The 14,089-nt window shown below is 38.6% G+C and overlaps 1 protein-coding gene across 1 annotated transcript; it reads left to right on the top strand.

Moving 5' to 3' along the window:
• The first annotated feature begins 1,757 nt into the window (after positions 1–1,757).
• On the top strand, positions 1,758–2,717 carry LOC132765434 (taste receptor type 2 member 7-like). The gene has a single exon (XM_060759721.2). The coding sequence runs from the start codon at positions 1,758–1,760 to the stop codon at positions 2,715–2,717; it is 960 nt and encodes a 319-aa protein (XP_060615704.2).
• The last annotated feature ends 11,372 nt before the right edge of the window (positions 2,718–14,089 follow it).

The following is a 14,089-nucleotide window of genomic DNA, read 5'->3' as shown; positions in this document are numbered from 1 at the left end:
TTCTGCTTAGTACAGCCACCCGAACCTCCAGGCCAGACCTTATGCTCTGCTGGGAAATCCCTGCCAATATGTATCAAGAAATCACCCAAACTATAGGGTGAATCCCTGGGGCAAATTTAGAGGTGCTTCCTGTCCTGGGATGCAACAGCAATCTTCTTCTGTGACATGACTTGAGGTTCAGAGAGTGTGACTTACCCAGGCATTCACTTCTTAAGAGATTATTCTAAAGGGGAAGAGGGGGCAAACCTCATCTGTTACAATGATGGAACTGAACCAAACTTAGCACACAGAACTCCCATGATCAACAGAAAATACTGGAAGGGTTTGGTGGGCATTGACCTTGAGTTTAGAGTTGTAGTTCACCTACCTCCAGAGAGCACTGTGGATTCAAACAACGACGGATCTGGACTAAACTTGGCATGAATCCTCAATATGCTCAAATGTGAACACCGGTGGAGTTTAGGGAAAATAGACCTTGACATTTGGGAGATGTAGTTGCTGGGATTTATAGTTCACCTACAATCAAAGAGCATTCTGAACCCCACCAACGATAGAATTTGGCCAAATTTCCCACACAGAACCCTCATGACCAACAAAAAATACTGTGTTTTCTGATTATCTTTGGCGACCCCTCTGCCCCCCCCCCTCATGACTCCCTCAGGGGTCCTGACCCCCATGTTGAGAAATGCTGTGCTACAGGATGTGCCTTCCTTGAGGAAACCCAGAAGGGGAACTCTGCTTAGTGCAGCCACCCAAAGCTCCAGCACAGACCTTATGCTCTGCTGGGACATCCTGCCAATAAGTACCAAGAGAAGCAACTGCCCAAATTGTAGGGTGAAACCCTGGGGCAAATGTATAGCAATGGGAACCCTACTATCTAGTAAGGGGGGGGGGGAGCAAGGAGAGAAAGGCCTAATCTCCCATTAGGAACCTGCCTGCTACCTCATGCTGAAGCAGAGTTAGTGGGGGGGGGGCAGCATTAAATAACCTGCAGCTCTGCCCCTGTCAATCACCCCCACCAAGTCTGGTCTCCTTCATGAGGGCCTCCAATCCTCCCCACCCCATGCCTTAGGCTTTGCCTGCCAGTTATGGGTGGGCAAACTTGGAAGCTTCCACAATATTGACTATTGCTGCAAGTAATGACAGTGTGAATAAATTGTCAAAATTTGGTTGAGATAGTACATGCAGTTCTGGGGGGACTACTTTAATTTTTGCTTCTCATAGACTTAGCATGGGGATTTGGTTAACCCGTTAAAATTCACGAATAAACCAGGAATTTTTTTTAAGCTGAAAAATTGGGGGGAGGAGGTTGAACCTCTACCCCTCTCCTTGGCTACAGCCAAGACAGCAGTTGTAACATATACCTTTTTGGTCACATTACAAAGAATGAAATTTTTGCAGATGCACATTTTATTTGCAATTAAATACCTTTTTTAATTTCAAGGTATTGAAAACTGAGGTGCACATTACATTCGACCATGCATTAGATTAGAGTAAATACAGTATTAATCTCTACCTGCTTTTTTCTTAAGTTGAATGATACAAGTCTATAAATAACTGAAGTTCATATCAGCCACATAATACCAGGTTGCATAATTAGTAACACAATCTTCTTGAGTTTTGCATTGAACTCTGTAGTATGATTTGGTTGTTTCAAATGAACTAAACAGCCGTGTTCTCTAAGAGACATCAGGCAGAAACCCAGAGAATACAACTCGACACTTCCTTTCAGTGAATTTCCCCAGAAAGCAGTAGTGATGGTTAACAATATGTCTATAGTTGTAATCTTTTGTTTGATCATTTTTGGAATTGTGTCTTTTATTGGTATTTTGGGAAATGGATTCATTCTAGTTGTGAATGGACACCAATGGTTCCAAAACAGGAAGATGATCCCTTCTGATTTCCTTCTGACCAGCCTGAGTACCTCCAGGTTTATTGTGCAGCTGAGTTTGCTGATGAACTGCATTCTGTACATAATTGTAAATATTGAATTACATCTTTTCTTATCTGATGTTATTTTCTTTTCCTGGATGTTTTTCAACATGACCAGCCACTGGTGTGCCACATGGCTCAGTATTTTTTATTGTATAAAGGTCACCAACTTTGCCAACCCGCTCTTCCTCTGGCTGAAAGCAAGGATCAATGTGCTTGTACCCAGGCTGCTTGGACTGTCCATAGCCATTTTCATGGTTTCTTGTCTTCCTTTGCTTGTTGATTGTATTGGACACACAAAGTGGTGCAATCTGACAGAGACTCTGCCGAAGAATGCCAGCCAAAGAGAGCTTTGTGGCAATGCTGCCATTATTTTTCTTCCCATTCAATTTCCTTTTTATGTCCTAAATTTGGGCCTAAGTACAATTGCAATCATTCTTCTGCTTGTCTCTCTGTGGAGACACACAAGAAATCTCAAGAAAAGTGGTGTTGGTGTTAAAGACTTCAGCACTCAGGTCCACATTAAGGTCATGAAATTTTTGTTGTTCTGGTTCTTCTTCTACTTTGTAGATTTCATTGGTGTGATAGTTTATGCCATCATTAATTATACTGAGGGAAATTTTACGACTGTTCAAGGACTGCTTATCGGCATCTGGATGTCTGCGTTTCCTTCTGCACACTCTATTATATTAATATTAACCAATCCTAATCTGAAAGAAATGTGTATTCGCTTAATAAAAGAAATGTATTCTCACATCATAAGCATTGGACACAGCACTTCCTAACATGAAAAAAGAGCAGTAGAATTTAACCCTTATGTACAAGGGAGGAGAAGAGTGTGCGTAACATTGCATATATGACAAATAGATCTCCGGAATAGAATTACTGTTAATTATCACTAGGGATGGTGTTTTTTTAAAAAAAATACTCAATTGATACAACAATAAGACCGACATTGCTCCTTCCATAAACCTGCATTCTTGGAATGTCTCGTTTCCCCCCTTAAATATGATGTAAGATACATAACTAGATATGTGTTTTTATTTCTTTGCAAGATGTGTTCTGGGGGTGTTTACCATTGCCTTCCTAAGATAATATGACTTGCCCAATGTCAGCTAGTGAATGTCAATGACTGAGCAGGGATTTGATCTCACAGAGTCCTAATCCAAGAAAAGATGAATCTGTAAAAGAGTACATGATAAGGTGGACCTATAATTTAGAACATAATGTACAAATGTATGTATGGGGGAAATGTGGGGTAAAGATATACAATTTAGTTTGTATGGTAATGTAAAAGAAAATATGTAAAAGATGATGTATAAGATGCTATTTTGAAAGATTTTTAAATTGAAGAGTTTCTGAAAATCTGGAAACAATTTATGTACATTTTGAGCAATAGGAAATCTAATCATGTAATAATGTAAATAATTTTGCTATCTTTAAAATGTTAGATTAATATATTTCAATTGTTGTAGTTTACAATTCATTTAGAGTGGGGGCCAGAGATTTTGTGCTATAGTTGGTAATTAGTTAGTTTGTGTTTTTTGTAATGATGCTAGTACAGAGATGTGTGTTACAGTTTTAGTTCAGTTTAGATTTGAGTATACAGTTACATGTTATATGTATAGTTTTTCTTTTTTTCTTTTAAAATATTGATTATTCTGTTGTGAATTAGTTTGCATTGTAAATCGATAAATATCAAATCTCTTAAAATAAAATAAAGTGGTTGTAATGAGACACGGGAATCTACGGAAATATTGGAATTAGTTTTCTCTTCTTATCATACAGGAAGTCTGATAAGAGCATTAAAACCCACAAGACCAATTTTGTAACCTTTTAAACTTTAAATTGATCATTTAGATTTCATTGACACCTAAATGAGACAATATAGACATGCCATTAATTTCATGCCTTTTCCCTGAAAAACACAGATTTGTCTGCAAAATAATTTGGAAGACACTAAGTATTCATATTTTTAAAATTGGGATTTTTAACATAAGGAAACACCAACAATAATACACCTAAGAAGAGAGTAAAAGATAACAACAAATGAGTTGTGGAAAGAGTCTAGGTAGGGCGTGCACCTTTGTCAGGTATACCAACAGTCTGTTTGTTTCAAAGCCTCTTTCTGTGAAGACTATGTGGTAGTTGCTGTGCACTGATCTCCACACATAAAACAAATCCACACACAGGCGTCTTTGAAGTCTTGTTTTTCTTTTTCTTGGAAGATGCCTATGCATGAATTTGTTTTATATGTGGAGATCTGTGCACAGCAATCAACATACAGTCTTCACAGAGGGGTTTTTTGATCGAATGTAAAATACGACGAACAAATGACACACACACACACACACACACATACCAGGGCAATGAGGAGACTAAAGTAGTGGTGGTGCATGTAGCTGAGGCTTGACTTTTAAAATGTTTTTACTTGAGGTACTTTTTAAAAGGAGTAACTCATTACCCCAACCAGAATCCCTTCTTCCAATATCTTCAGCTGCCTTCTTCTGAGATAAATCTCCTTCTCAATAAATGGACATGAGTCTTAATTATAAAGAACGGATCTAGGAAATATATATTCATTCACAGGTGTACAACTTTTGATGGTTATTCTGTATTCCTTTAAATGTTGTTGCAGTTGACTTTAGTTAAACAGTTTCCAGTATAACTCCCAGTATGGCTTTTACTTCCACCAGACTGGTTTTAAACTTAGTTCACTGTGAAGTATCTTCCTTTTCTTAACTGACAATTCAAGGCACTGACTTGCCTTTTTTCTCCCTTCAGCTATTCCCACTGAAGGTATGGGTTTCTACTGGGGTTTCTTTATCCCTTAGGTCACAAGCTAATTACTAATTTAAACAGGTCCAATTGACTCTGTAAATACACAGGCTGAAGACTTAAACCCCTCGGTTCAGTTTCTCCACACACCAGAACCCAACTTCCACTTTTGTCCCCTAACTAAACGACAACTGACTCTTATAAAATGCCTGCCCCTGCCAAGTGGCAGTTAGCTCCGCCCCTTTGGCTTCTCTAACTTGGATACTTTCTAACAGCCGGTTCCGTCCGTATGGCAATGCCTCAGCTCAGGCTGAAGCTGGTAGAAGCTTTGGAAGGGTCCTCCCCATGAGGAGGGACCCTAGGACCGCACCAAAGAGGGTCCGCTACTTTGGCGAGCCAGAGAAGCCTGATTTCAGCAATTTTATTTAGATTAAAATTCAAAATAAAGCTCACCAAAGTTGAAGAAGTGGCACCGAGGCGTTTATTAGCAATTCAGCTGAAAAGGATGCTATGTAGCAATAATTTGCCTACAAAGCATGAGGAGAATACACCAATGCAGTCATATTTATAGTAAATTCAAAGTTGCAGAGTTCAGACTTCCCGCCCCAGCCTCCCTGCTGCCCTCCACCATGATTGGACAATGGGCAAACAGCTGGGAGGCGGCCCTCTTGCCCCCAGCGCCTCTGAACCACAGGAAGCTCCAGTGGTCCGTAGGATCCAATGGGGAGACCTCTGCCACCTGGCGGCAACAGCAAATCAGGAGAGAGGGAGGCGGGATGATAGAACACAAAGGAATCTGAGAATGAGTCTTTAAAAAAAGGAAATGCCATGTGGCCTGCAAGACAAAAAGCTCAAGCAGGGCTGACCTATTGTGTTTTGAATGTTGTAAATCAACATGTGTAAAAATATCCAAATCCTTCCTGGCTGTGGACAGGAGAACAATGAGGGCAGCCTGGGGTTAATGCTATCAATGGGAAGTAAACAAAAAGCAGAGGGGAAGATTTAACCTTATCTTACTTGAAGAGTGACAGAAACGTTGCCAAACAATTCTTTTTTTTTTTAATAAATTTTATTAAGTTTTATCGGATACAGCGAAAGAGGGGGAATATAGTCAAGAAGATAGTAAAGTAGGAAATTGGTAGTGAAAGGAGACTAAATACAAGTGAACGATTAGAAAAATATGTGCAAGAGAGAAAAAAAGGGAAAAAAATACCCAAAAATACCAAAAAAATTCCAAAAATACGAGTAAAAAAAAAAAGGGAGACTTCCTTCTGATTCTGTCCGTATACGTTCTATTTAGTGTCGAATATTATATATTTCTTCTTTCCAGTTTGTTGTTACCTCAGTTCCATTAAATAATTTTGTACCCAATTCCAATATACTCGTCTATTATCGACCAGTTTGTCTGTCTAATTGGGTTACCAGTATTTTTTTTAAGTAAAAAAGTTAGTTTGTCCATGTCTTTAATTTCATTTATCTTCTTTATCCATTCAAATTTGTCTGGTACTTCTTTCTGCTTCCAGAGTTTTGCAAAAACCATCCTGGAGGCTGTTGTGAGGTACATAAATAAAATATCTTCGTTGGGGTCGAGAGTTATTTCCTTGTCTGTAATTCCGAGAAGATAGTATTCCGCTTTTCTCGGAAATTTTTTTATTAAAAATTAGCTGCATTTCTTTGTGAATGTCTTTCCAATACTTCTGGGTGGCTGGGCACGTCCACCATAAATGAAAAAAACTGCCATCCTGTTCTGAGCATTTCCAACAGGCTTTCGATGTTCCATTGTACATGTGATGCAATTTGACAGGGGTCATGTACCACCTATGGAACATTTTCCACCAGTTCTCTTTTAGGTCCATTGCGCAGGAGTATTTAAGTTTTTTGTTCCACATTATTTCCCAGTCGCATAATGCTATGGGTTTTTTAAAGTTCTCGTCCCATTTAATCATACAATTTTTTATTGCTTCTGTCTCCGTTGACCATTCAAGTAGCTTATTGTATAGTTTTGTTATGCATTTTGTTTCCGTTCCCATAAACTTATCCCAGAACACTTCTTTTATTTGAAAACCTTGCTTTTTATCGAGATTATATTGTTCTTTTATTTGTAAGTAATTCAACCAGGAGATTTTAGGAAAGGTTTGTTTTAATTCTTCGTGTGGCTTCAATTCCATTGAGCCCTTCCTCAGAAGGTCCTTATATGCCAGCCAGGTTGTCCAGCCCAGCAGCCTTCTCTGTTTAGCCTCCGTAGAGGAAATCCATAGCGGAGTGTTTGAATAAAAGTATTTTTTATATCTGTCCCAGGTTCTGATGAGAGAAGAACGGACAAAATGATTACCAAAATTCCTTTCCTTTTGCTCTCTTCCATACCAAATGTATGCGTGCCACCCGACCCGAAGGTCGTGGCCTTCCAAAGTTAACAAGTTTTCTTTTTTCAGTGCGGCCCAGTCTTTTGTCCATATCAACGCTACGCATCATGGCATAGCCTGAGATCAGGAAAACCCAGGCCTCCTCTATTTTTTTTTTGTCTATTAATACTTGATACTTAATTCTTGACTTTTTCCCCTTCCAAATAAATTTTAGTAGGTCTTTTGTCCAATTTTTAAATGTCTTAATATTCCTAATTATAGGTAAATTTTGGAACAAATACAATAGCTTGGGGAGGACTGACATCTTGATTAATGCGATTCTTCCCATGAGTGAAAGGTTGGAATGTTTCCATCTCTCCAAGTCTTTTTTGATGTCTTTCCATAGTTTTTCGTAGTTATTAGACAGGAGCTGACCATTTTTTACTCAAACAATTCTTTACTCTAGTGGGCCGTCTCCGATGCTAGAGATAAGAATCTCCTTCTATTATCCATGCAAGTGTGTCTTTGGCTGGAGGTTTTGGTAATCGCTATGGCTTTTGTTTCTGAAGGCCAGGTGGTTCCCTTACAGATTTCTTTGGAGAGAGAAGGGGGCAAAGGGTCAGGCTAGGGTCAGGAACACAAGGAAACATAAAAATCATATAGAAATACACAGGGAAATCATATGCAGGTATCTACCCATCCAGGACCCCAATGAGGAATTAATAATACCAATTATAAAAAGCAGACAATATCAGGACACAGCATGAATTCATAAGTCGTTCTTTGAAGAAAGTTCATGGGCAAAGAGTGAGTCCTTGGGGAGAGTGAAGTCCAGAATAGGGGCAGAAACCAATAAGTCATGCAAAAGAATCCATGGAGTTCCATTGAGCGAAAGGATGGAGTTCTGCAGAGCTGAGAGTGAAGCAGGTCCCTGGTCCTTGGGGAAACTACAGCTCTCTCTCGAGAGAGGCAGAGACCCCAAGGTCTAGTCGTTCCCGAAGTCTCGTGGGGTCCTCATTGTTGTTAGTGCAGTCTTGTGCAGTCTGGTACCCTGGTCCTTTGCAGAACTATAAGTTACCATCCCTTGTTGGGGGGGGGGGGCATGCTCGACTTCATGGCGACACATAAGCTGGTCTGAACTTATCATATCCCAACATCAATAAACACATTTAAAACATACCTTATAATTAGCTATTTCGTTACATTACAACCCTACCCTTAAAATATTGCTGAAGAGGAGAAAAAAACTCATTGAATGCAATATACAACATCTATATCTAAAACATTAATATGCATATACATCAATATTACCACATTTTCCTGTTTCTAAAGACAATATCTGTTAATCCTACATATTGTAACAGTACAAAGATACACACATTCTAAACAATATAGGCTACCACACTATACCTTCCTTCGGCTGGTCTGCCTGTCCCACCTAAGGTTCAGTCATCTCCTCCAAGTTGGATAGGAAATCTACTATTACGTTATCTTTACATTTTATACCAATGACCTCAAAAATTGCACCTATATTTTAATATATACAATAGGTCTTATCAATGCCTATATGAGTTTTGCTGGTTACATTAGATTTTAAAAGCTAAATCCTTTTTCATGGAAACAGTATTGATGAAATACCTTCCAATGGAAGTAATAGGTTAACACTATACCTATATCCATACAGCTTGACTGAATAAAACTTTCCTGGAGTTCTTCTCCGGGACCATGACAAAATGTACACCTTGACATAGTCATACCCTCCAACATACATTATATTAAAGTAAAATTGTGGAGCCTCTAACTCCCAATTCTAACCTTGACAGTTTGACTGTCCCTTGGGCTCGCTTCACCTAGAGAAACCGCTTTTAAAGTTAGATCCCGTCTTCAGGAGGAAGAGTTAGGTTTCCAAAGTAACAGTCTCTGAGAGACAGAGTGCTGGGTTTTTTATTGTATGAAGGTCTGCTCTCCTTCCGCTCTTCTTCTCTTGTATTTTCTTTTTGGGAGTTGAGGTGATCTTGGGCCCTTTGGGACTCTTGCCTGCTGCTGCCTCTTTGACTCCTTCATCTGTCAGCTCCATAAGGGTCACATCAAACTTAAACTTGTGTTCCCGAAGCTTTGGATATTCTTCAAATCTATCTGCAGGGCCCACATTTCTGATGAAGTCCTGAAGTCTGTGCCCCTTATCCACAAAGTGCTGGCAACAATCATTGTGAGGTATTGTCGAAGGCTTTCATGGCAGGAATAACTGGGTTGTTGTAGGGTTTTTTTGGGCTATATGGCCATGTTCTAGAGGCATTCTCTCCTGACGTTTTGCCTGCATCTATGGCAAGCATCCTCAGCAGTAGTGAGGTCTGTTGGAACTAGGAAAATGGATTTATATATCTGTGGAATGACCAGGGTGGGACAAAGAACCCTTGTCTGCTGGAGCTAGGTGTGAATGTTTCAACTGACCACCTTGATTAGCATTTGATGGCCTGGCAGTTTTTTGGTGTGGCTTGCTAGTTCCTGGGGGAATCTTTTTTGAGAGGTGATTAGCTGTCCCTGATGGTTTCCTCTCTGTTGTTTTGCTGTTGTAATTTTAGAGTTTTTTAAAATACCGGTAGCCAGATTTTGTTCATTTTCATGGTTTCCTCCTTTCTGTTGAAATTGTCCACATGCTTATGGATTTCAATGGCTTCTCTGTGTAGTCTGACATGGTGGTTGTTAGTGTGGTCCAGCATTTCTGTGTTCTCAAATAATATGCTGTGTCCAGGTTGGTTCATCAGGTGCTCTGCTATGGCTGACTTCTCTGGCTGAAGTAGTCTGCAGTACTTTTCATGTTCCTTGATTCGTGTTTGGGCATTGCTGTGTTTGGTGGTCCCTATGTAGACTTTTCCACAGCTGCATGGTATACGGTAGACACCTGCAGAAGTAAGAGGATCCCTCTTGTCCTTTGCTGAACGTAGCAATTGTTGGATTTTCTTGGTAGGTCTGTAGAAAGTTTGTATGTTGAATTTCCTCATCAGCTTCCCAATGTGGTGAGTGGTTCTTTGATGTATGGCAAGAACACTTTTCCTCTGGGTGGATCTTTGTCTTGACTCTCGTGGCTTGATCCTAACAGCACCCACCCAAACATCCAATTCACCATGGAAAAAGAAAATGAAGGAAAACTGCCTTTTGTAGATGTCCTAGTCATCTGCAAACCAGATCAACAATTGGGTCACACAGTTTACAGAAAACCCATACACACAGATAGATATCTACACAAAAAACTCCAGCCATCACCCAAGTCAAAAAGGAAGTACCATTAAAGCCTTGGCAGACCGTGCAAAAAGAATCTGCGAACTCTACCTCCTCCAAGAGGAACTGAACCACCTAAACTGGGCTTTACCGGCCAATGGAGACTCCACCTCAGACATCAGAAGAGCTGCAAGACCGAGAACAAGCCATGAGAGTAAAGACAAAGATCTAGGTATTTGTGTTTGGAATTTGATGCAGATTTATCATAAGCAGTTCTGGAAGTTTCTCTTGCTTCAGTTTTGTTACTGGTAACTTCTGCTTTCAGAAACTCTGCCTGATGCACAGCCACACCCAATCTCATTGACTGTATAGATTGCTTTTGAGAAACCTCTGGAAGCTTATATTCTTTTCCTTTTATCTCTTTTTCTTTTATCTAAATGGCAAAGAATCTTCAATTTCTCCATAAAGAAGGGTGGAAGGAGTGTATCTGTTTCAACAGGCTGAAGGCTACTGATTAGGCCTGGGTAACAATGGAAAAATTTGTTTCTAAAATCGATTCTTTTTTGGGGTTTTTTGCGTTTCGATATTTAAAAGAATTCCGAATTTTTTTTAAAAAAAAAGTTCGATATTTACGAAATTTCGTAAATGGTAAAAAAATTACAAAACAATAATGAAACAATAACGAATCGATTCGTTAATGGCGGACGCGACCGCGCAATACGCTAAAAAACCTCCAAATGGGACAGGGGGAACTTCTGAAGCTTCCCTCTCCCTCTGTTGTTGACTGTTGGTGTGATATTATAATTTTTTTTCACTAATTAAACAAAAAACAACTATAAAACTTGCCCCAGACATGCAGAAATAATAACGGAACGACCTCAAACCAATAACGAAACGAATAGATAACAAAATACGAAGCATTTACGAAACGAATTGAAAAATTCGTTTCGTTTTTAAGCTGCTCCAGAATGGTTCGTTATCGCTTCGTTAACAAAAAAAATAACGAATTACGAATTAACGAAACGAAACCGCCCAGCCCTACTACTGATCACTAAAGTATTGTATAATAAAAACATTATAACAAATGGATAAAAACAGGTTCATCATGCAAATGTCAATATGAACCTTGGCAAATGTTGAATAATAGATGATTGTTTCATTTGTTAAACAAAACCAATGCATTACTTCTGCATTGCATGACTGATTTAAAAGTGACAAAGTGTGTGTGTGTGTGTGGGGGGGGGGGGGTTCCCACCAGATAGTATGATATAATTTTCTCCACCCAAACCTTAAATCAGGAAGAAGAAAAAAATCATATATTGTAGTATGTTCCCCGTTTGGAATTTCCTTGATCATTTTTGAGACTGTCTATTAGTAAATTCCAAATATTGTGGAAAAACATCTACATCATCATTTGCATTTCAGTATGAACCTTAATATAAATGTCAATTAAAAACTTAAAGGATGGCCATTTTAGAACAGTTATTTATTTATTTATTTATTTTCCAATATTATCCAACTGCAGGTCCCCCAACAGAAATGATATTCTGACATCCCTCTTGCAAGGGCAGGAAAGATCCAGCATAATCAGAGTAAGCCTTTTTATTCTGAAAGCTATTAAGAAAAGAGCAGATTTCCTGAAAGAAGAACCAGGAAAATAAGATTCTGACTATAAATAGAAGGTCAGCTACTGTCTCCACCTTGTTGCCTTGTTTTTTTACTCGTGTTCTATTTTGAAATGGTCATATGACTGATCAAATAAATAAATATTATTATTATTTATTAATTTACTCTATTTGTATCCCGTCTTTCTCTATCCCAATGTCGCACTCCAGAGCAGAATCACCTCTGACTTTAAACACCACACCAACTGGGTAAAATCAGCAAGCAGTTTATTTAGGAATATATGTAGCCAAAGCCATAAAAAGTAATCCACAGTAAGCAGTAATCCAATTGATACAAAGGAAGACAGGAAGAAAGAGTAAAAAAAAATCCATGAAACTAGGCACTTAAATCCATGAACAATACAGAAGTATATTCCATAAGGTAAACATGAGCTAGGCAGACCTTGGCACTGGAAACTTGGCGTTAATCCGACATTGCCTCAACTAAAGCAATCATCTCTCACAAATCATTTATAAACCCTTCCCTGACTCCAAAACTGCTAGGAATGGATTCTTTCTCAGTTTCAGTTTGCTATCTAACTTCTGTTGAAGTCTAGCTAAGTGCCTTAATTGCTGCACAGACTGTCTCTGTTTACTGAAAATCCTTTTCCTATTCAAGGTCTCACACTCTTCATTAACTCCTGTACCTGGTACATTGAAATCAACTTCATTCTCATATAAATGACCAGGGAACTGCAGCAAAAAGCCTTTCCCAAGCTCAGGGTCTTGAGAATCCTCTTGCAGCATCTCAGGCCTCTCTGGACTCTCTTTTAAACTCCATTCAGGCCCTTGCAGCAACTCAGGCCTCTCTGGCCTTTCATCCCCAGACCCTGGCCCAGAAGCTGAATCAACATCCCCATTCCTTTGGAACATCAACATGAGCACCATCCCTGTTCCCATCATGAATATTAACATGAACATCAGACACAATCACAGGCTGAATAGGCTGACAGACAACTCCTGAAGGGGACTCAAGGTGGCTTTACATATGGCATCTATTCAATGCCTTTGGACAACAAACAGTTAGAATGCACTTAAGTTACAAATTAAAAATAAAATTAAATGCACATTAAAACATATAAAACATTGCATTCAATAATATAAATTTCCATTAAAAACTTAAAGGATGTCCATTTTAGAACATTTTATATATCCTAGTTGTTTGGAGGTCAGGGGACATTGTGGCAACTATTGATCATTGATTACAGTTTGCCCTCTTTACTTTCACTTATCATCATTGAAGTAGACAATATAGCCCTTTTTCTATCTCAACTGATACATTGTCTTCCTTACTTCATTAGGCTTTCTGTAATGAAAAATCTATTATGGCAGAAGGCACTGTTGGAGAAACACAGACGGGAATGCATATATACTTGCGTATGAACATACAACAAAGATCTGAGGAAGGATTGTCAGTGAATTATTGTTATTATTATTATTATTTCTTATTATGCTTATTTATAACCTATTTCTCTCCACAAAGAAGACCCAAAGCTCCTTACATTAAAAGCATTTCAATGCAATTTAAAATCTATAAATACACAAACAGAATTAAATAGTGATGATATCTTTTTTTAAAAAATCACAGCTTAAAAATCCATAAAACTGATTAAAAACATATTCAAAGCTAAAACCACATCAACCCCTGACTTGATCTTCAAAATCTGTGAACTAAACTGTGAGCTATCCTGGATTGCTAAATTGTTTCCCCTCTTTTTCTTTGATTTTTTTTCCTCGTGGTAATGACAAGTAAGGGAAAAAGAAAATTTGACTTTTAAGGTTATTCTAGATTGTTCTATGTTAAGGAAATTGATTTTAATGTCATAAAATCAATTCAGTGTGTGTATATATTTATGTGATTTTTTGTTTGTTTCTGGAGTAGAGCTCCATCACTTTTACCAGTGACAAAGTACTCTTGACCCAAGAAATGTTAGGAACCACTGAATGGGGCTTACTTCCTGTTCAGCAGTTATGAGATTTTAAACTGGATTTACTATCTCATTGTGGCTGGAGATTCAGACTTTGTAGTCATGAACAACCAATCATGATCACAAAAATATTCCTTCGTAGTTTGCCAGTGTCCTGAGAAAAGCATTTCTGGGACACACAATAAAACTGCCAGTCTGAAATCAACACTTCTTAGCTAAGAAGTCC

The sequence above is a fragment of the Anolis sagrei genome, chromosome 2 (assembly GCF_037176765.1).
Source record: "Anolis sagrei isolate rAnoSag1 chromosome 2, rAnoSag1.mat, whole genome shotgun sequence".
NCBI lineage: Eukaryota > Metazoa > Chordata > Lepidosauria > Squamata > Dactyloidae > Anolis > Anolis sagrei.
The sequence above is the reverse complement of the archived record's forward strand: the minus strand, read 5'-3'. Positions and strand labels throughout refer to the sequence as shown.

What these genes read in the sequence shown, in the direction of transcription:
- LOC132765434 (XM_060759721.2), top strand. Translation starts at nt 1,758, where the DNA reads ATGGTTAACAATATGTCTATAGTTGTAATCTTTTGTTTGATCATTTTT.